At 41.5% G+C, this 24,430-nt stretch overlaps 1 protein-coding gene across 1 annotated transcript in view; it reads left to right on the top strand.

Moving 5' to 3' along the window:
- Nucleotides 1-3,274: 3,274 nt before the first annotated feature.
- The window catches only part of LOC310963483 (calponin-3-like), a 32,744-nt gene continuing 11,588 nt past the window's right edge, over nt 3,275-24,430 (top strand). Inside the window, exon 1 of the mRNA XM_083936336.1 lies at nt 3,275-3,446. Coding sequence (XP_083792462.1) covers nt 3,390-3,446 — 57 coding nt within the window. The 5' untranslated portion in view covers nt 3,275-3,389. The remainder of the gene's footprint in view (nt 3,447-24,430) is intronic.

Here is a 24,430-nt window from a genome sequence, read left to right as displayed (position 1 = left end):
CTATGTCCACTGTTATGCTCATCATGCTCATCATGCAGCAGGTGACTTCCCATATCCCCAAAGTGAGTCATTTTTTCTCAGAACAGGCTGGATTCACTGGCATTTTTTCAAGATCTCCAAAGAGAACCAGCGTGCTTGATAGAGTAGTAGCCCACAGACTCCCAAGAGCGATCACAGTGAGGTGGAACTTCCCCAGCCGAGCTGTGAACACCATTTTTGAGCACAAAGAAGACCTGCTCCAGTGAAACCATCAGGGACTCAGGAGAGTTTGATCCTGTCACTGGGAGAGAAGCTGGATGCTCTGTGAGACTGCTGGAGGATGATACTTTCAGCTTCTTCCAGAAACTGTTCCATCTCATCATGCCTCATGTGGACATTCTCTCCAGAAGCGGACCATCGACTCAGTCTTTGTTCAGGAAATCATGCAGCAGTTCACAGACAGCATACAAAAGATCAGGTGAATTAATGTTCTGTTTAATATTACTGATATTGGGTTAATATACTTGAACCATTTCTTGTTATTTTACCTGGTGACTCTTCTGGTTCTCTTCAGAGATTCCCTCCCTACTCTCTGTGGAGAACAAAGTGGCAGTGTATCTCAGCCGCACACTGGGCCCAGTTGAACTTCGAGGGTAGCCACAGAGGTAAGATAGAAGCTCAATGTGGGATACTGTATAGGTCTTTTACAATGTTTTTAATCATAGTAGTGCTATATTGTGAGAAAGGGGGAGCACACCTTAAAATAGGCCCTATATAATATAATCATCTACTTTTATAGAGGTATAATGGTAATTTGCATTGTTGCTATTAAATCAACACATACTGTATATTCATAAAATGAATTGGTTTTATGTATTAAATAATTAGAAAGTTGACTAAAGGCCATCTTCATAAAGTATTAAAGCTGTGCATTCATTTTTTAGGTTTGTGAAACTATCTTGGGCCTCTGATCAGTGCTCCACTGCTGCAGGCAGACAGATTCCAGCAGTACCACAGAACACCACCATGGAGGCTTATCCACTGGTGAACAAGAGAGTGTGGTCTTTACCTAGTCTGTAAAGTTTCCTGAGATAACTTCTGTTATGATTTGGCACTATAAATAAAATTGAATTGAACTGAATTGAATTGAAAAGTGAACTGGCTCTCATCTACAGCAATGATGAGTTGAAGAGCTGCAGTGGTGCTGTGGCTCTGTAACAGCCCTTCATGGGAAACAATCTTCAGGACACCTTCTTAAAGACTGTGGCTCTGCTGAAGATCCCTTATCACAACTCCAATGACTATGGCTGAATCAAAGAGATGCTTTTCAACACCGAAGAAAATCAAGACCCTTCTCAGGAACACAATGTCACAGGATCATCTCAACACGTTGGCCATTATCTCTATGGAGAAGAATCTTGTCAAAACCATCCCTGACTTTAACCACAAAGTAATTGAGAATTTTGCTTCTCTCAAGGACTGAAGGGCAACATTAATGGACAAAAAGTATAACACTACATGACATCATAATGTTGCTTTTGTTGTTTTCATTTATGTAAATACACTGGTGTAATACCTTAGTACAAGTTCACTTGGTTTTGGTATAAGGTATGTCTATTATGGAGTTATAGCCCCCCCCTGGAGAAAAATCCACCAGCCGCCACTGGATTTAAGTCTAACCTTTAAGATGGTAAATGACCCAGAACAATATAAACAGTCATTGTTTGAACTCATGGTAATGGACTGTAGTCACTGGCCCCACAGCACTTCCATTCATGCCAACAGTGTATGTAAGTCCATTCATGTCAGTGTCTGTATCAGTAATATATTTGTATATATATACACTGGAGATCAAAATTAGTGAACAAATCATCAATACTGGATTTATTCTAAAATACTTTTATTTTGTATTGTTTCAAATTTGATAGAATATCAGCTGTGGCTATACTAGTGATGTCCAAATGAAGCATTAGTTTTATTTGTTAGATGGAGCTCTTGGTTTAAAGAGAAAGGTTAATTGAATGGTGATTCAGTGTGTTTTCAGCCCTTTGTTGAACAGAGAGCTTCATCTAGTGGACTCAGAAAATAAAGAAAATGCTTCAGGAAGCTTCATTTGAACGGCACTTGGCTTATACCACTGCTGTACTAGCATGTTTTTTAAATAACTAAGACACAAATTATTTTGTGAAAAAAGCAGTGATTAAAGTTAGAGAACCCTTTCAGATCCCTCCCAGGTATTGGTGTTAATCTGCACCTGGTGACAGTTGACTTCATTGTTGGACACACCTTTTTTATCTGCTGCTCTCGATGTCAAGCTGCTCTAAGGTGACTGAAACCCTGAGACAACAGGTTGTCCAGATGAAGGCCAAAGGGATGACCCTCTCATCAGAGAGAGGTTGGGCGTTCACAGTCTGTGATTTCAAGAATATTGAAACTTTACAAGGACACAGAAGTCCCTCAAAAAGGCCGGTCGTCCACGTAAAACAAGTGCATGAGAGGACAGGATAATGAGAAGACTCTCAATGGGGAACCCAAAGTGTGTAAAGAAGTCAGTTACATTTGGAGGAGGAAGTGTCATGGTTTGGGGATGTTTTCTGCAGCAGGAGTTGGGCCTCTTGTACAGCTACATGGCAGGTGAATGCAAATGTTTATGTGAACCTCCTTCAGCAACATGCAACACTTTTGCTGCCATTAGCTCCCAATCAGCTGTAATTTTCATATTTTTATTTTCACACTGAAAAAAAGGTGAAGCAGTTAATTGAAGCTAAGAATATTGAAACAATGACATGTCCAGAGTCCAGATCTAAACCCCATAGAGAATCTCTGGAAAATCCTTGTCAACAAAGTAATGTCTGAGAAACCCACTACAGTTAGTGAACTGTGGAAGAGAAAATATTGTTGAAATGTTCTCTTCTGACACAATGGTTACTGTTCTCTAATTTTGCTCACTGTTTATTTCACTAAATAAAGGTTTTTAATGAAGGTTATTTAAAAACATGCTAGTATAGCAGTGGTATAGCCACAGCTGATATTCTATCAAATTATGAACAATACAAAATAACAATATTTCAGAATAAATCAAGAATTAATACTTTGTTCTCTAATTTGGAACTCCAGTGTAGATTAAGTTCAGTTCAGTATTGAAGTTTGAAACAGCTCAGAAGATCACCAGGAGAGGGAGGAGCCATGTGCAGGGTGTCTGCTGTGATTGGCTGTTGTGGCTCCGTCAGTCATCGGTGACGTTGTTTGCAGTGCGAGTGCAGTCAGATAGTCCAGTGTCTGTCTGTCTGGAATATTTCGTCCGTCTGGGTGTTGAGCAGAAGCAGCTGTTGCCATAGGAGTTTCCCACCGCAGGCTCTGTGCTGCACTGGAGCTGGCGACATACATTTTCATACTTTACCACCAACACAATGACACACTTCAATAAGGGACCAGCCTACGGCTTATCTGCTGAAGTGAGGAGCAAAGTAAGTGTCTTCTTTATCTTCTCCGTCTTCGAGAGAAAACAGAGACTTAGCTAACGCATCTCTGAGAGAGGAGCGACACACGGTAATGTCCTTTAATGTTCCAGCAGCAAAGGCTGCCTAACGTCAGTCAGAAGTCTTCTCTTCAGCCCGATGTTACACTGAAGAACGAGAGCGCGCTGAGACGGTCACATCAGTCCACGTCCCTTCAGGTTGAACTTTACATCAGCAGAGACACAAGAAAGAACCCAAGGAGATTTTAGCTGTTTAAGTGTTGAGGTCGTCGGGTAAATTCCAGCTCCTAAACTCTGACGGAAGTGAAAGTGTCCCCTACATGTGTGCAGACTCCCACTAACCCGGGAGAGCTGCTGTAAGCAGGAGCCGAGACATGTAGGCCTCCACCACTTCCCCCCTCACTGACGGGGAACTCTTTGTTTGTGGACCGGATCACAGCATCGTGGACTTAAAGTGACCTGGTTTTGGTGCTGTCCATTGAAAATCAGATTTTTTCAATCCAATTGTAATCTATAGTTTTTGTATCCAGGCCACAGCTGGGCTGCGAGGCTCTGCTGGACACACACATGTATTGATTAACCCATTCTGCTCTCGGTGTTGGCTGATGTTCACTAATTTCTCATCAGATTGCCACATAGCAATTGTTTAATTAGGCGCTTTCTATTAATATGCATGGTAACAGGAGGCCACACTACAAATTAAAAGTGTCATCAGTTTTTATAGACGGCTGCAGGCTGTTTGGGTTCTAGGAAATGTGTAAAGGATTCATCGGGAAGTCAATGCACCGTGACGTCAGTGCATGTCTAAATTAGGCTACTTTATAATAATACAGCTCTGCCTCCAGAAGCTGATTTGAAGAGATCTTTGAAAAAGGACCACAATTCAGTTTTTGCACCGCTCGCAGTTAAAATGTTATGTAATTTCTGTTATTTCCATCACTCCAACACGATGGATTGCCACTGGTTTCACCATAGTGTGAAAAGTATTGACTTAAGGTTTATAGTGAAATTCTTGTGTAAAATCATCCCAGGGTCTTTTTTGGGCAAATTGGGTCATCAAATAAGCCATCGAGACTTTTTTTTCGTGTATGAACTATTAACGTAGATTTTCCAGAGAAACGCTAACAGCCTGCCACGGCTAACACTGATAAGCTCGGGGTGGCGAGTTGAACGCAATAAAACGTCTTTTTTAACCACAAATACTGCTCCAAAGAACAGTTTGAAAAGAAGAAAGAAAAGAAAAGAAAAAGTTTTAAGGACGTATCTACTGGCCCCAGTACCACCTGCTCCATTTAAGTCGATTACCAAATACAATCCAAAAGGAAGGAACCCAGTGATGATTTATTCCAGCAAAACACGTAAACGTTGAGGTTTGTGGCAGTTTGGTGAAATAGAAGCTAATAATAGATGGTAAAAGGTTTAGAAAAGTCCCACACAGCATCTTTCTCTGCAGCACTGAATCATTACGCAGATGTCAGGGGTCAGGGGGTGTGTGTTGCTGGACGACGCCCAGTGAGTGCAGGCACGGGTAAAGGCGACTTGCCTGCAACTTGAAGTGAAGAGAGACAGAATGGTTCATGTTTGTATCTTTCCTGGCTGTGAAACAAAAATGAAAGCTTCCAACCCAGAAACTTTTCATAGGCTGCCATTGTGGTACTCTGACCACTGATAAATCAGTGGCTTATTGTTATGAATCTGGACATTGAGAGGCTGATGGAGACGCTTAGGCAGAGGGATTAATGTGTCTGCAGCAAACAACAAGCTTTACCTGTTTTGCTGGAATAAATCATCACTGGGCTCCTTCCTTTTAAATTGCATTTGGTAATCAACTTGAATGGAGCAGCTGGTTCAGGGGCCAGTCGGTAAGTCTTTCAAAACAATCTTTTAATAAACTCTGGGTTCACTAACTATGTTGTTGGTGCTTCAGTAAATGTGCCAGGACTCTTCTCCTGCAACTGCAGAGGTTTGGTGTTATTTGGAGCAGTTTGTCTGTCCGAAAAAAATACGTTAATAGTTCATACTAGGGCTGGGACTTTAACACGTTAGTTATGGTTAATTAATAACAGAAAAAATAATGCGACAAAAAAAATAACGCAATTAATCTCAATTTATTTTTGCACTCAGTGCGGAACATTGTTTATTGCAGGAGTTCTCGCCCGGCCTGTAATACTGACGCACAGGACACAACAGGAGAGAAATGAAGCTAACATTAGCACTTACAACGCTGAACATGCTGCAACTAATGATAGCACTGACAACGCTAAAAATGCGTCAGCTAACGATAGCACAGGCAACGCTGAACATGCTGTAGCAGTTAACATTAGTTGATGGATCATTTTTGTTTTTGTATTTTTGAAAACATGGAGAAAAAGCACTCTATGTTTTACTTTTTATTTTATAACAAGGATATTATTCTAAGTATTTTTGCAATGTTAGGTTTCCACTTTTCTTGAATATACCCTACTAATCACTGTTTTATTTTTTACAATATATTAAGTTATTTATCAAAATCCATTTAAATTGAAAAATGTTGCTCCTTGTGTCAAATATTTATATGCGATTAATCGCGATTAATTAGTTACAAAGCCTCTAATTAATGAGACTAGTTTTTTTAATCGTGTCCCACCACTAGTTCATACACGAAAAAAATTGTCTCCATGGCTTATTTGATGATTTTACACCGATATTTCACTTTAAGTTGGTAACTGAGTTTTTACGTTTTTTTTCATATTTGCTGAAACTGTCACTATATCCTCAAAAAACATGGGAGAGATAACCTGTGAAAAGATCCTATTCCTCTCTCTCCACCTGATGCTTTTTGTGCGTCTTGTCGACTGTTTTTGTATATTTTCATCCGACCAAATCTGCAGTAAACACTCCACCTTTGCATCACACCAACGTGAACCTTTCACCGTCTTTCTATTTTCTATGTCCAAACAGGGGCACATACCGCTACCGCCGTAGGGCTCGTGCTCGTGCTCATGCTCGTACATGTGCAAACGGCTCTACAAAAGCCGTGGACGGCCCGCTGTCCGCAGTTATGCGCGGAACGGGTGCACTCACACTGCTTAAACGTACTAGGCTTTAGCTGAAAAAACGGTTTTGGCCCGGTACAGAAGGACAGTGTGAGTGTGTCCTTCAATTAACTTAACAACTGCATGTCTTTGGACTGTGGGAGGAAGCCAGAGAACCCGTAGAGAACCCACGCAGACATGGGGAGAACATGCAAACTCCACACAGAAGGCCCTAGCCGGGATTGGAACCAGGAACCTGGTTCCAAATAAATAAATAACACCTCCATGTAACGTGCACTGCAAACTTATATTTTCAAATGTCAAATGTCAAATGTTAAATAAAACCCTAACCGCATGGCATCAATTTTTCTTCAAACCCAGGAACCTGATATATTCTTGGACTGCTTTTCTACAGTTGACCTTAACAAATTAACCTCTAATATTTCAGCATCTGAGTCCTCGATTTGTCTCCTAGACTCTATTCCAACTAGTTTGCTAAAGAAGTGTTATCTTTAGTTAGCACTCCTGTATTAGATATGATTAATATGTCTTTATCAGCAGGTTATGTACCACAGTCTTTTAAAGTAGCTGTAATTAAACCTCTTCTTAAAAAGCCCAGTCTTGATCCTGAGGTACTAGCCAACTATAGACCTATATCTAACGTTCTTTTCTCTCTAAGATCCTCGAGAAAATAGTCGCCAATCAGCTGTGTGACCTTTTACATAATTATGAGTTATTTGAGGACTTCCAGTCAGGATTTAGAGCGAATCATAGCACTGAGACAGCACTGGTAAAAATTACGAACGAGCTTCTAATAGCTTCAGACAAAGGACTTGTCTTTGTATTTGTTTTACTAGATCTTAGTGCGGCCTTCGACACTATTGACCATCACATCCTGCTAGGGAGACAAGAGCATCTAATTGGCATTAAAGGAACCGCATGGTGGTGTGGTGGTTAACACTGTCGCCTCATGGGTTCCTGGTTTGAATCCCGACTGGGGCCCTTCTGTGTGGAGTTTGCTTGTTCTCCCTGTGTCTCCGTGGGTCCAAAGACATAAAATCGAATCAGCTTTATTTATGTAGCACCTTTCAAGTGCTTTACATTAAAATAAAATAAAACGAACCCCCTTGACATCCCGACTCCTTCATTCGTGTAACACACACACACACACACACACACACACACACACACTCTGATATGTACCCTCCCATAAAGCAGGAGTCAGGACTCCCCAACTATCCAGGCCCGGACAACCCCCAGGACGGCACCCCCGCAGGCAGGCAAAACAGAGTTCGGGAGTGGAGGGCCCCCATGAGGAGAACAATGAGCTGGAAACTAAATGACAATAAATAAAATAGGTACTAAAAGAAATGGAAATGCCTCCTAAAACAACATAAATGATTGTTAATATGAATAGCTCAGAGCAAAACAAAAATAAATCACTAAATTAATAATAAAACCTTTAAGACAAAATTAAAAGACAAGGGAAAATGATAGGACAGGATAAATGAGTAATACTAAAAGAGTCAAAGAGGACTCAGTTAAAAGCTGAATTAAAAAGGTGAGTCTTGAGCCTGCGTTTAAAAGCATCAACAGACTGAGGGCGCACTCACACTGTCCTTCCGCATCGGGCCCAAACCGTTTTTTCAGCTAAAGCCTAGTGCGTTTGAGCAGTGTGAGTGCACCCGCTCCACGCATAACTGCGGACAGCGGGCCATCCACGGCCCGCCTGAGAGAGGTTGGCTTTTGTAGAGCCCGTTTGCACGTGTACGAGCATGCGCACGTGTACGAGCCAGGGCCTACGACGGTTCTGACGCAATTTATGTGTGCCTGTTCGGACATAGAAAAAAGAAGGAGGGACCATGCGCGGACATTTAACAACAACAACAATCGGGGCGAAAAGTTCACGTTGGTGTGATGCCGAGGTGGAGTGTTTACAGCAGATTTGGTCGGATGACAATATTCAAAAACAGTCGGACAAGACGCACAAAAAACTGGAAAGATTTGTAAACAAAGCGACGCATCGCGATGACGTCAATCAATGCGTGTGACGTGTACGGCGTGATGAGGTATGGACAGCAAGAAGCGTTTGCGCGAGGCCCAGGCAGTGTGAGTACAAACGGGCCTGGGGTGCGGGGGGAGAGGGGGGGGGGGCAAGTACCCTAAAGCCCGGGGCGCGGTGCGGAAGGACAGTGTGAGTGCGCCATGAGTGGCCCTGAGGCCCTCCGGCAGGATGTTCCACAGGCGAGGGCCGTAATGATAAAATGGGGCTTCACCAAAGGTTTTGGTTCTCACATTGTGAACAGATAAGACCAGTACCGGAGGACCTCAGGGTCTGCAAGGGTCGATATGGTAAAAGCAGGTCAGCCAGATAAGAAGGCCCAAGGCCGTTAAGCCTGCTGCTCCTTATTTGGGAGACCAGAGACCAGGGCATTACAGTAATCTAACCGGCTAGTGATAAATTCATGCATTAGCACCTATGTGCTGGCCAGAGAGAGAAATGGGCAACCTCTGGCTATATTCTTAAGATGGTAAAAAACAATCTTCGTAGTATTTCTGATGTGTGGAATAAAACCAAACTCAGAGTCCACTGTGGCTATTTAAAAGCATTTAGTTTTGATAAAAGCTTCTCTCTCTTGCCTTCAGGACCAATAATTAAAACCTCTGTTTTTTGTCCTGGTTGAGCTGTAAGAAGTTCTCTGCCGTCCATGACTTTATATCTAAAATATAGTTTAAAAGGGAATCAATAGGCCCTATGTCATCAGGAGACACGGCAATGTAGAGCGGTGTATCATCAGTGTAGCCTCCTGATGACGTCCCCAATGGGGAGCATGTATAAATTAGTATTGGACCTAAAATTGACCCCTGGGGCACCCCACACTTAAGTTCATGCATTCCTGAGGAACATGTATCCATGCTTACAAGAAAGTGACAATCTGTGAGGTAAGAATAAAGACCAGTTAAGAACAGTACCAGAGAGACCCACAAGGTGTCTGAGTCTATTTAACAATATGTGGTGGTCTACTGTATCAAAAGCAGCGCTTAGATCCAGTAGCACCAGGACCGACTGAGAGTCATCGTTACACCTGAGATCATTAACAATCTGAAGGAGGGCTGTCTCGGTACTGTGGTTCATCCTAAAACCAGATTGACACTGTTCTAAAATCGTGTTGCTGTTAAGAAAATAATTTAATTGGATAAAAAACAGCTTTTCTAAAACTTTACCTAAAAAGGGGTAAGTTGGATACAGGTCGGTAGCAAAATTGCTCTTCTTCAGAAGGGGCTTCACCACTGCTGTTTTAAAGGCAGTTTGGAAGACACCCGTCTGGAGAGAGCAATTGACAAGGTTTAAAAGTTCAAACTCCAAGAACACATGCAATTGTTTTAAGAATGATGTGGAAATTGGGTCTAAGGGTGCACTCACACTGTCCTTCCGCACCAGGCCAAAACAGGTTTTTCGGCTAAAGCCTAGTGCATTTGACCAGTGTGAGTGCACCCGCTCCGCGCATAACTGCGGCCAGCTGGCCGTCTGAGAGAGGTAGGCTTTTGTAGAGCGCGTATGCACATGTACGAGCACGAGGCCTACGGCGGTTCTGGTGTCATTTATGTGAGCCTGTTCGGACATAGAAAATAGAAGGACGGACCATGCACGGATATTTAACAACAACAACAATGGAGGCGAAAGGTTCACGTTGGTGTGATGCGGAGGTGGAGTGTTTACTGCAGATTTGGTCGGATGAAAATATTCAAAAACAGTCGGACAAGACGCACAAAAACTCAGAGGTCTTTGGAAAGATTTGTAAACAAAGCGACGCATTGCGATGACGTCATCAATGCGTGTGACGTGTTACGACGTGATGACGTATAGGCAGGCAAGAAGCATTGGCCGAGGCCGAGGCAGTGTGAGTACAAACGGGCTGGCAAGCGGGGAGGGGGGGACAAGTACCCTAAAGCCCGGGGGGCGGTGAGGAAGGACAGTGTGAGTGCTCCCTTAAAAACAGTTGGTAGAGTTTTCTCCTGAGTTAACCCGTGTGTTACTTCATCAACCAGGACAAAATGCTCCATTGTCTCCTCAGATAAAAGTGATGATTCAGGTCTGTTAAAAGCAACATTGTTTTGTTCTAAAAGAGTGGACCTGATACCACTGACTTTACCTCTGAAGTGGTGTGCAAAGTCCTCACATAGATGGTTTGTTGGAACTATGGAAGATTTCTTCAAATCTCTATTAGTTGAACGAGCAATAGTGAAGAAGAGGAATTTGTGGTCGTTCGTTTTTTCTGAGATGAGTTGTGAAAAATGGGAAGTTCTTGCCTGTTTCACTGCTTTATTGTAGATTTTGAGTTTGTCCCGGAATATGTCATAGTGAACTGTTAACTTTGTCTGCCTCCATTTTCTCTCTGCACTCCGGCAATTTTATTTTCAGTTGTTTTATTTCAGTCCTTATCCAAGGTGGTGTAGGTTTGGATGATATTGTTTTTGTGGGCAGTGGAGCCACTGAATCTAGGGCTGACCTGAGTTTACTGTTAAAATTGTCAAAAATAAAATGAAGGTGTTAGGTTAATTGATGACTCTAATTTTCCGCAGGTGTGAATGTGTGTGTGAATGGTTCTGTCTCTATTTGTCTCTATGTTCCCTGTGATAGACTGCCGTCCTGTCCGGGATGTACCCCATCTCACGTCTGATGTCTGTTGGCATTGGCTCCAGCCCCCCCGCCACCCCGATAGGGACAAGTGGTTGAAGATGGATGGATGGAACCGCATTAAGCTGATTTAAGTCTTATTTATCAGATAGATCTCAGTTTGTACATGTTAATGACAAATCCTCCATGTACACTAAGAGCGTGATCACACTGTCCTTTTGGCCGCGGCCAAAACCGTTTTTTCAGCTAAAGTCTAGTACCTTTAAGTAGTGTGAGCGCACCCGCTCTGCGCTCAACTGGGGCCAGCTGGGCCGCCACGGCCCGCCTGAAAGAGGTGGGCTTTAGCGGAGCCGTTTGCACATGTACGAGCACGAGCGTGCGCACGTGTACGAGCACGAGCCCTACGGCAGTAGCGTTATGTCCGCCTGTTCGGACATGTAAATAGAAGGACGGACCATGCGCGGATATTTAACAACAACAACAATGGTGGTGAAAGGTTCACGTTGTGTTTACTGCAGATTTGGTCGGATGAAAATATTCAAAAACAGTCGACAAGACGCACAAAAACTCCGAGGTCTGTGGAAAGATTTGTAAACAAAGCCACACACACGCGATCAATGCGTGTGACGTGTTACGGCTTGAAGGCGTATGGACAGCAAGAAGCATTGGCCGAGGCCCTGGCAGTGTGAGTACAAACGGGGCTGGGGCGCGGGGGGGAGAGGGAGGGGGGACAAGTACCCTAAAGTCCGGGTCGTGGTCCGGGAGGACAGTGTGATCACGCCCTAATATCAGCCACAGAGTTCCACAGGGTTCTGTCCTTGGACCGATTCTATTCACCTTATATATGGTTTCCTTAGAAAATATTATAAGGAAGCACTCCATCAATTTTCATTGTTATGCTGATGATACACAATTATATGGATGGACTTGGTAAATGGACTTGTACTTATATAGCGCCTTTCTAGTCATCTGACTACTCAAGGCGCTTCACAGTGTCTGTCATATTCACCCATTCACACAGACATTCACACTGATGGCAGTGGACATCTACATACCATCTAATCTGATCTAACCATTCACACCACATTTACACACCCATGCGCAGCACGGGGAGCAATTCGGGGTTCAGTGTCTCTTGCCCAAGGACACTTCGACATGTGGACCGGGGGGAGATGGGGATCGAACCACCAATCTCTCGAACAGAGGACGACCCACTCTTCCACCAAGCCACAGCCGCCCAGCGCATATTTGCTCAAACCAGAAGAAACCAATCAGTTAGCTGAACTTCAAACGTGCATTAAGGAAATAAAAAGCTGTATGACCTGCAATTTTCTGATCTTAAACTCAGATAAAACTGAAGTTATCGTACTTTGCCCCGAAGGGCTCGAAACTCAATATCTAAAGATACTGTTACTCTGGATGATGTTGTGTCGTCGTCCAGCACCACAGTAAGGAATCTGGGTGTTATTATTGATCAGGATATGTCCTTCAATTCTCACATAAAACTAACGACAATGACTGCATATTTTCACCTGCGTAATATTGCAAAAATTAGGAACATTGTGTCTCCCAAAGATGCAGAAAAACTAGTCCATGCATTTGTTACTTCTAGGCTGGACCACTGCAACTACTTATTATCAGGCTGCTCCAATAAATCTGTTAAGAGTCTCCAGTTGGTCCAAAATGCTACAGCTCGTGTACTAATTTAAAAACTAATCAAAAAGAACCTATTTCTCCTGCATTAGCTTATTTGCACTGGCAACCTGTAAAATCTATAATAGAATTTAAAATCCTTCTCCTTACCTACAAAGCCCTTATTTGTCAGGCTCCGTCGTATCTTAAAGAGCTCATAGTACCGTATTACCTGACTAGATAGCTGCGCTCTGAAAATGCAGGGCTACTTGTCGTTCCTAGAGTCTCCAAAAGCAGAATGGGAGGCAGAGCCTTCAGCTACCAAGCTCCTCTCCTCTGGAACCAACTCCCAAGTGTTATTCTGGAGGCAGACACCGTCCCCATATTTAAAAGTAAACCTAAATATTTCCTCTTTGATATAGCTTTCAGCTTGGGCTTACGAGCCCTTAGCTATGTTGTTATTGGCATTCAACTTCACTTAGAGCCTGCATGTAAAGTGTCCTAAGATAACTTTTGTTATGATTTGGCACTGTAAATAAAATTGAACTGAATTGAATTGCCATTCCACTCAGAGTTCAAATTAGTTGCTTTGAATTTGTCCTAGTTGCTGCTGACCTTTCAAAAGCTCAACCAATGAGATAGAAGCCTTTAGTGTGACCTTTACATTTCCTAGGCAACCAGAGAGCAACATCAAGACGGCTAGAAAGATGAAGGAACAACTTATTGTTTGTGTGTCAGAGTTTCCCGAACTATTTAACGTCACATTAGAGTCGTTTCATAATCTCAGAAGATGCTTGGAGGTTTATAAGCAGTCACACCAGGTTTGTGAATAAGCAGTTTACGAGCTAACGGTTTTTACAATACTAATGTTGATTTAGCCATGTATGTTTGCTATGCCAGGCCTTGCAACAGTCTAACCGATGAAGAGCTCAGCCACGTTACATATTATTGTGGGGGGGGGGGGGGGGGGTTGTACAGAAGAGGCGTGTAAGAAACGGCAGAAGAATTTAAGTGATAGATGCAAAAAAGAGAACAGAATACAGATTGAGAAGAAGAGTGGTGTTGACGTTAGAGGAGAGAAAAAAATGGAAGTATATTTCCATCATGAAATTCCACAGTGTTACTGTAGTTCAGGGCAATACTGATGGTGAAGTGCTTGAAAGATGTTAAAATCATCCAGGGTACAGCTGTGTGGTTTCCTTCCAGTTCAGTTTGGTGCACAAAACATAATTGTCAAGTTCCCATGAGTCTGAAATACTCAATAAGAGCAAGTTTTTTTGTCCTGTAATATGGCTAGTCTTTATATTTTCACTGGCCTTCATGACTTTGATATGATTATCATTGTGGTAAGATCTGATTCAGGTTAAACCCTTTGTAAAACATGAATGAATACAGCAAATGGAAGCCATTTATTAATAGGAATAATAAGTGCAGCTACACAGTAAACAAAAAATACTTTAAAACAACTCATCCAGGACAATAAACTCCAAAATTTTGTTGGTTATCTTTGTTGCTTTTTGGCTGTCTTTGGGAAATGTATCGCGTCGCTGGAAGGCAGTTTGGTTAGCGTGACGCATCTTCAAATGTTTGATTAAATTGGTGGTATTGAAATTTGAAACACTCGTGCCACCTCTTGAAATAGAGTCTTGGCATATGTTGCATGTCGCCGTCTTACTGGTGGGAACATCCACTGTGAAGTACTGCAAAACCGCCAACATGATGCGCTAACTTTAGCTCCTTTTAAAAGGTGTCAAGTGATCAATTCTTCTTCGCCCCTCTAACTTTTTGGCCACTTTTTGCAAAGTCGACAACCCTAGAGGGAATGAATGAATTTCATGAACCCACGTTGATCCAATGAGAACAAATAATGTTAAAACAATTATTTTGATAATGATAGCTTTTTATCAGCTTTTTAAAAATTGTGTGCATGCTCTGCACCCACCGGATGTTGAACGAACAGGGAGGTGGTTGCTGGACATTTGAATGAATAATCTAGAATATTTTCACAGGCTTAGTTGAGCTGAGTTATTCAAGTGACCTGCTCTTTGATTGCCAGAAACATGACCACCTTCTTTTTGAAGCGCTTAGAGAGGTGTGCCAGATGAGGGAGCACATCAGCTTGCAGGTGAAGTACAGCAATGAAGCAATAGGTGTCAAGGAATAAATACTGTCTCTTAGCAGTAGGACTTTTGCATGTCTCTCCTTCATCTGCTAAGGCACCCATTGCAACAGTTCAGTTTCTTTAGAGGTTTTTTTTATATATATATATTTTTTTTTTTAAAAGAACACAAAAACATCAAAACCAGGGAAGGTTCACACAAAGCCCAAGTATAGTCAGATAAAATCAGATCTGACTGTTTTTTACATACTCCATTTGGTCCAGATCTTATAAAAACGTTCTTTGTCACTTCTGAGGGAAAACAAAATCTTCTCCATAACATAAATCTCATAAACACTTTCAATCCATTCGTCGATGGTGGGAGCTTCCACTTTTAACCATTTCCTAGTGACACGTTTCTTACTAGCTGCCAACAGTATGGTCAACTGCTTTTTGTCTATTATGTTCCATGTTTCAAACATTACATAGAACATAGTTTCACATTTTAATGGAATGTTCACATTAAATTAATTTTTAACATGTCACTCTCTTCCCAGTAGGATTTTATTACTTATTACTTATTACTCCCAAAAAATATGGAATTAGTTGGCTCCATTAGACCCACAGAGTCTCCAACAAGCATCCCCATTACCCTGATGATGTTTCTGAATGGGTGTGATAAAAAAATCTTGTTATACTTTTCCAATAGAACTCCCGACAGGTGTTTGACCCGGTTGAGATCCATTGTAATTTATATATTTTCTCCCAGCTCTCCTGTGTAATAATTATCCTTATTTCCGATTCCCATTTCCTCTATATGTATCCTGTATTCTCTGGTTTGGATAATTGTATGGCATTATATAATGTTGAGATAATTTTGTTACAAGATCTGGACTTGGTTAATGATAAAAAATACCTCCATGTATCCTGACTCATCTTTTCTTAACGCCTCTCTAATATTTTTGTTATAATGTCTCACTTTCAAGGTATCTTAAAAAATCATCTCTCTCTAGACCATGATCCTTCTACAGGGCTTCAAAACTCTGAAAGGCCCCCTTTGAATAAATGAATAATAGGTAGTTAAACCTTTTGTGATCCATGTGTCTTTTAATCTGCAAATTCTGACTATTTCCTGCCAGGACTTCAGGAAGCTGCTTGTTATAGAGTCCCCTGGGATCTCCTGTTCCTCTTGTAGTTAATTGTCACTTAATAAAGCTGTAATTGGAATTCCCCTTATCATCGTTCCTTCAGTTTCCTTCCATGCTGCAGTGTATGTAGGTGAGCCATAATTTATGTTCTACAGCCTTGTGAATGAGGCACCCAAATATTTAATGGACTTAGCATCCCATTTCCAATTGTACATGGTCCTAATTGCAGGCGTGGAGTCATAATTAAATGTTAATGCTCTGGTTTTATTCATATTCATTTTATAACCAGAAACTGAACCAAATTCCACCTAACAATTTCATCAGTTTTGGGAGTGTCTGAGTGTTGTGTGTTTTTCTTGTCAATAAATCATCTATGATTAGGGCTAGTTTTTGTTCCCCAGATGTCATTGTTACCCCCTTTGTATCATTCCTCTGCCTAATTAGTTGACTCATGGGTTCTATAAACAGCGAAGAGGAGCGGCGACCAACGTCGCACAACACCTGTTGCACAACACCCCTGCCTCGTTCCTCTTCCGAGAGTGATTGAATTGGTTACGTTTCCATTGATTTTGATTCTAGCTGTTGGTTTGTTATATAGTGCTGCAAACGTTTCAATTATAGTTGTATGGAAGCCAAATTTCAAAAAGACTATATAAGAATGACCACCTCACTGAGTCAAATGCTTTTTCGGCGTCCAAACTTAATATTAGTGTCTCCAGTTTTTGATGTGTGACTTGTCTCGTAACGTGCAGTGTTTTCCTAATGTTATCTTGGGTCTGTCTTTGTTTGATATTTTTGTTCTCCAAAACTCAGTTTAATGTTTTTAATAATGTTGGAATTAGTCTTGCATTGTCTTGTACCATTCTGTGGAAAAACCATCTGTCCCTGGAGACTTCCTCCCTTTCATTCCCCTAATTGCTTTTTTAATTTCTTCCTTTGTTATTTTAGATACTAATTTTCCATTTTGTTCATCAATGATTCTTAGAAGATTTACCTGAGCAGAAAGGCATCAATCTGGTTGTCATTACTTATCTGTGGTTGTGTATATAATATTTTATAGTATTTTTGGAAGCGTTGCTGTATTTTCTCTGGGTTTGTTTCTATTACATTTGTTTCTGAGTTCTGCATTTCAGATGGAATAAAAGTTTTTTTTGAAAGAGACTTGTTTCACAGTAGAGGATAATGGATTCAATGATGCTGGGCTAAAGAAGGAGTAGAAGGCAGGGTTTAAATTGTAAGGGACCTGAGTATGCGGATGACGTAGAGTTTCTGTTAGCAGCGCCTGCGGATGTCCATGGTGTATTGGTTGAAGGTGTGTCAGGTATTTAAAGCTGTCAACTATTGCAACTGGTTGGTTGTTGTTCAGTATCGAGTTGTTTGGAGTAGTTTTTCTGCGGGTGTCAAATATGACTTCTTTTGATTTCATGATATTAAGGAGAAGGTGGTTGTCTGCACACCAGTTTGAGAAGTGACAGTTTGTTAGTAGGCTGTGAGTGAATCATTGTCTGATAAGAGTGAGAGGATGGCAGTGGCATCAGACTATTTGAGATACTTTATGGTAGGTAATGGGTTGAGGCAGTCATTGTTGTAGAGTATGTATATGCAAGGACTCAGAGCCTTGCGGGGCTCCAGTGTTGGTGGTGATGAAGGGGGATATGGTGGTCCCTGATCTGACAGTCGGGGGTCTGTCACCGGGGAGTTTGTAGGCTGAACTAAAGTCAATGAAGGTCACCCTGGCACAGGGGTCCAGGTGCTGGAGGAGAGTGTGGAGGAGGCATGCCATTGCATCTTCTGTTCCTCTCCGTGCATGTATGCATGATATGGGTCCAGATGTGCACTGACAATTGAAAGTACGCCATTTAATATCAGTTTTTCAAGGCATTTTAGGTGAGGTTGACTGGTCTGTAGAGGTTAAGTTCAGAGGGGCAGGGTTTCTTGGGCAAAGGGATAATGATCAATGTTTTCCAGATTTTTGGGATCCCTGACAGGAATGATTTGCTGTAGAGGGAGATGAGGACAGGTGTAAGCTTCAGAGCAGCTTTCCTGTGATTCCATCCGGTCCAGGTGCCTTGCCGATTTTACAGCCCCTCAGCTGGTGATATACATCCCTCTCTGTGAAGATCTCTGAGCTGCATTTCACATTCAGTGGAGAAGCCGGTGGTATCAATGTTTAGGTCTGTGGTTTAAGAGACGCCTTCTGAAAGGCCTGCCTGGTGGCAAAGGATCGAAGCCCTTTGCAAGCCGTACTGCTTCCTGAACTGGATCCAAATTTTAATGGTATGGACAACAACCGGATTGAATGAGACCTTGTGGACAGTTATGGGGAGCTGTGAGTAAATCGTAAAATGCAAAGAGCAGGAAGAAGATGTTATATCAGTGTGAGCCCAGGGCGGGCAGACGTCTACAACTTCACCGCAAAGCCAATATAAAACTTTATCAATGTTGCAAGCCCCGAAGTAGTGGCGGAAATAAGGAAGTGCTGAACTTTTTACTCAACTACATTTATCTGATTACTTCAGTTACTAGTTACTTGACCAGGCTTACAAGTACATATGAAACATTAGTTTATTGATCAAAAACTGGACTGACAAAAATTTACGTTTTTCTGAAAACGTATCTTTTTCCACACCGATATGGCTGCAGAGTAAACACAGGCTTCACAGTGACAGAAACAAAAACTTATCTGTGAACTGACGGTTTTCTGTGATAACCTTTCTGTTTTTCACAGTAGAAAGAGACATTGCGGTGGTGATTTAACCACAGATTTAACCAGACAAATGATTGAGAACAACAGAGCAGGGCTTAGCAAGCTGTTGCCCAGAGTATTCAGAAACCCACAAAGAAGAGTGTAGCTGGAGCTTGTGTAACATTGTGGCCGCGCGCCTACAAGGAGTGCGTTGAGCAAGTCTCCCAGTATGCCGGTATTTGACACGTGGAGATGGATACAAGAAAGGACAGCGCTCATGAATATCTTTTTTACATAGGCTTCTACTCAAAGGGCCAGCAAATATTCCTGCACGGGCCGCCAATTGAATAGCACTGGTTTAGACCCTTCATACCTTGTTGATTTGTTACTGAATACAAAATAGACAGAACCCTTATGGCCCATCCACACGGAGACTCATTTTCCTGTAACTGCACAACTTATGTATCAATTACCCCGACCATCCACAAGGAGCCGTTATCGGAGCCTGAAAGCGGTATCTTTTGAAACCGGGTCCCAGATTGGGTACAACTGAAAATGCCCCCCTACGGCGTCTGGACGGCGAAGCCGCATACTTTGTTAAACGATGACGTCATCGCCCCATCTCCGACCTCTAACCATGTGGCAGTGCAGTTGTTTTTCTAGTCTTCTGACTATTTGTGGCATTCATTCACACAGACATTCATACTGATGGCAGTGGACACCTACCTGTACATACCATCTAATAACCATTCACACCACATTCACACACCCATGCGCAGCACAGGGAGCAATTTGGGGTTCAGTGTCTTGCCCAATGAATTCGATGGTGACTAATGAATGATGGCCCCCGAATGCCTACCTCTGAGCCACAGCCGCCCAGGAGAGAGCGGAAGAGTAGACGCACAGACTGTAGACCGTTTTGAGTCGGTTTCATCGGTTTCCTGTTGACAGAAAACATTTTGAGAAGGACAGGGTAAAAAAAAGATTGTTTTCGATCGTGTGGACAGACCCTTATTTCATCAAATAAAGGTAATGGTGCCTTCAGTCATTATGGCCCTACTCTTTAGAATTCTCTACCAAAGGAACTAAGGTCGGCTACATCAGTTTCTTCTTTTGAAAGCAAATTAAAAACATATATGTTTTCACAAGCTTTTAGGTTGGTTTAAACATGTGGGTTAATAGGTAAGAATCAGTATTGTTTTAATTATATCCTTTAGTTTTTTTTAATACTTTAGTTCATCGCTTTGTTGTTATGCCTGTTTTTATGCTGTGCTTTATGTTTTTATGTAAATACCTTTTTATTGTTTGTTTTTGTCGCGATCTTTTGATTTCAATTGTGACGCACATTGAATCAACGCCTGTTGTATGAAATGTGCTATATGGACTTGACTAATTATTGGTCTGGCTTTTAGTACACTTTAGTGTGGAGTAGAATACTAAAGTTAAGTATGCTTAAGACCACTTTTTTCACTTGGATACAGACTCGGTTTGAAATTCTTTGTTTCCATTTGTAAGCAGCTGTATTCCAAATGCATCTCTAAAGTATAATGACTTTGGTTTTCAATCACAACTGCAGTCACGTAGGCCCAGTTGATTGCAGTAAAACCTCCTCTGTTAGAGAGTGCACATGAATAAAAGGTCAAGAGGTCAGCCAGGGCCCCATCTGGGTTCCATTGCATGTGGTGTGATCAGTCGTCCATGCTCTTCTCCAAGCTGCATACATCACATTCCTAAAATCCTTCAGTAGAAACCCCTTGATGATGACCCCATCCACTTGGCCTCCAGCCCACTGCGTTTCACTTTTCCCTCGGCTCAATTGGCATCAGTGTTTTCCTGGTCTGGGTAGTACTGTAGTATATGTTTCTGGTACAAGTCAGTTGTGGCTCTCTTTCTCTCTAATGTTTTGTGAAAAGAATGCACAGCATCTCAATTGTAAAGCTGCTTTCACACCCTCGTGCTGTAACTTCAGTCATTTCAATGAGGGCAGGCGGCAAAGGGGAGCTTTTTTGACCGTGGTTGCAGGGGTATGAAGGGGCCATCCCAAGCCCCCACCACAGTGAATTCTAGGTTGATCCAATAAGGAAGTACCAAAAATTGCAGTTTGTTGGGTGTCCACTAGGGGCATGTTTCATAATAGAGCAATTTCTCTATTGATGACATGATCCCCATTTTAAACAGGCTGTTTTCACAGCATAATTAAACCTATTTAAGGCCTGGGACAAAAAAAACATTGTAGTCTTTATGATTAGGTCATATCTCCATGACAACACGGGAGTTTAAAATTTATGAATAATTAGGGCTGCAGCCTCTTGAGTGACAGCTAGCTGCTGGCCCCCACTTCTCCTCGGAGGCTAGTTGTCAGGATTAGCATGCTAACTCATCTTGACCTGGACTGCAGCCATTCGTGTGGTACTGTTACAGTACCATAAGTGTACTGTATTTACAAAACTGTATGTTATAGAACGAATAAAAAGGTGTTAGTGTCACGAGTGTCACAATGTGTTAGCTCTATTGGGCATTCAGACACGATGGACGTGTCTCTTGATCATATTTGGATCAAGATGATCCAAATATGATCCTGTTTGGAGTGACGAGGCAGCTAGCGAGTAGTCGCCGTTAGCTCGGCCAGCTCAGCCTACAGCTATACCCTACTCTGCTGTTAAAGGTATGCTAGTGCTAACCAGGGATCTGAATGCTTCTAAAAGGACAGAAATTAGCCCTCAGATGAAGTGTGTGGCTCTTAAAAGAGCCGTTGTGTTGAAGTGAGAACCTCTGAAGTCGTATAGGGTGCTGCCTCTTCCGCACACCATGGGTCTCCTCGTAGATCAGACCGGGATACACTTCCCTCTGCAATGACAGCTTTCCTCTTCTTTATTGCAGCTAATCAAATAGCACCATGACTGCAGTATAGCCTACTATCGATGGCACATACACTAGATGCTAATCTGGAGCAGCGGGAGGATTCGGGCCGTGAGGGTCGGTGTTTTACGGTCTATGAGCATGGTACTGTGTTGAATATTAGTTTAAATCTTAAATCATAAATGCTGGCTGCACTTGACTCCCGGAGTTCTAGATCCTTGTGGTCGGGCTAATGTTGCAATTTGGTACATGTCAGCTAGTCAAATCTGACAAGATGGCAACTCCCATAGGCGAGTACGATTGGATCAACTTGAAATAATTGACATCAACGTAGATGTTCACTGCAAGGGGGGTCAAGGGGGTCTCCCTGACACCCCTCGCAGTGAACCTACTTCACACTTTAATCAGCATGCACAACAAACAAAGAACGGTAAAATATTCACTTGCTTTATTTATTTTAAGAAAGCTTTCGACTATCTGGCATGAAGGGCTCCATTACAGACTTTTAAACTGTGGTATAGGGGGTAAAATGTATGATCTTGTTTAATCATTGTATTAAGAAAACATGTGCTAGTAAGGATTTCTTCCCCCAGAGAAGAGACGTTCAAATAATAATAATAATAAGATCCAAATAATGTTCTCCAACAGAAACAGAACAAAGTTTGATCAAAAATAACCTTATGGTTTCAAGCACAACAAACTAAAGTTAGAATTTCCGTTTGTTTAATTCTGTTTTATTTGTTTTTTTGTAGGAGTGAATCATCTTCTCAAAATAAATAATAAAGGATCTCTGAGAAGTTTCAGATTTGTTTTTCCGGTTAGGAGTGGAGCCTCTTCACAAACAATTTAACAAAGGATCTCTGAACAAGTGAATCTCCAACGCTGTCACAGTTTTCTGAGAATTGGAAATATGCGACCATGTAGAGACAAAATGTACACTCAAATTAAACAGCCTTATGTCTTTATCTGTTTACTAAAAGGGCAGAGCTGTTCTATAGGAAAGGGATCCTTAAATGACTCCTGTTGGGATCTGACACTATTCAGAAAATACAATTCAATAAAATCAACCTGACTTTCGAGGGGGGCAGGGGATGCTGTTGGGGGGGGGGCACAGCGCCCCCCCCTAATATAATGGTGGTGGGGGGGGGGGGGACGCGTTGCTTCTGGTAATTTGACATTAGCAGGTGTGTTGTCATGCTGAAAGTGCAATTTTTTTCAGAGACAGTATATTTTTCTTTCCGATACGGCTTACCACCTCCAAATCTTTTAGTAGTACGCCTTAGGGGCCAGTACCGGCTTACTTTCACCCCTGAGTGTGAGACAGAGCAAGATGTGGCCACTGCGTGCACAAGACTGCTGTTGTCTTCATGCGGGAATTGTTGGAAATTATAAATAAGTCATAGAATGTGGTCTTTATCTACTCTGGATGTAAAGTGTCTTGAGATCACTTTTGTTATGATTTGGCACTATAAATAAAACTGAATTGAATTGATCAACAACACCAGTTATAAATGATCTATTTTAAGTCAATCAGTTTTGGTAATATAATCATAGCATGTACATTGTTGTCAATATTTTATCATATCTATTGTAATTTATACTATTAGAAAATGGTCTGATTAGAGCACAAAGTACAAGTTCAGCAGCTTTTAAAAAATATAATTTTTTTTTGAGTTTTTTAGGGTTTTTTTTGTTTTGTTTTAATTAATAAAAATAAATACATCATTTCAAGTTCCACATGCTATCATATATTTTTTTCCATTACTTTTGATGATGTTTTAGTTTTCCACCTTGGTATCGTGACTCACGTTACGATACTTACACGTTTTGTTCAGTCAATCTCTACATACTGGCAGGGCCGCTGGAAGTCATTTTGAACAGGGGGTGCTGTGAAAAAATTGTTTGTTTTTTTTAGATAAAAAAAAACCTATGAGCCTATAGGCCTATTTAAAACATTTTAAATAAATTGATTGAGATTCACTACTTTATTGTCATATTCACTTCAGTGCACACAGCCAGGGTCTGTAACACACAGATGTCATCATTTCTCAGATGACTATGCGCTATTAATTTAACTTCACAATAACGCTACAACAATGAAATAGATTTGGTCAGCTGGCATTAACCTGAGTCTCTGCACCATCTACGTTTATGTCACACGGGACTCTGTGATGTGCGTAAAATGATTTTGGAGCTAACAAAGAAATAATATCTTACTATTTAAGCATGTTATTGATCAGTTCTTCACATCCATAACACAAAGAACACACGATCACAATAACACATTTTGTCTCCATCTCCAACCTTTTTACGCAAACCACAACAAAATAATCTCTGACTATTTAAGCATGTTATTGAACAGTTCTCCACATCCATTACGCAAAGAACAGACACACAAAATAACACTCTTCATCCCTACCATCTTGCAACAAAAAAAAATACTATAGTGTGACATTAAACTGCATGAACAGATACAGAATGAAAGTGCACGGCAACTTCATGCACTCACTTTGAGCTACAGGCAGGGCGCCATGGTTACATGTGAACAGATGCGCTGAGGTGCGCTCTGGGGTCATAGAGATAAAGGCTCTCATGAGGGGACGATGAACTGAATAATCAGTTTTTATGTGTAGGTACTCTAGGTTAATTGGATCAAAAGTGTGACTATTAAATGAAATATTAGAAAAAGAAAATGAATAAAGAAAAATTACTAAAAGTTAACAACTTTAATTTATTAAAAACTTCACACGGAGAACCAATTTAATGTAGGGTCTTGACTCATGTTCAGATTGAGATTGATTATTCTCAATAAATTTATCGTTAATCAGGTAAATATTAGCTATCACCAATAATTATCAAAGATAATAATAAAAATTACAGAGTTCCTCGGGACACCA

Source organism: Echiichthys vipera (assembly GCF_963691815.1).
Source record: "Echiichthys vipera genome assembly, chromosome: 21".
Taxonomy (NCBI): domain Eukaryota; kingdom Metazoa; phylum Chordata; class Actinopteri; order Perciformes; family Trachinidae; genus Echiichthys; species Echiichthys vipera.
This window is presented reverse-complemented; position numbering and strand designations above follow the sequence as displayed.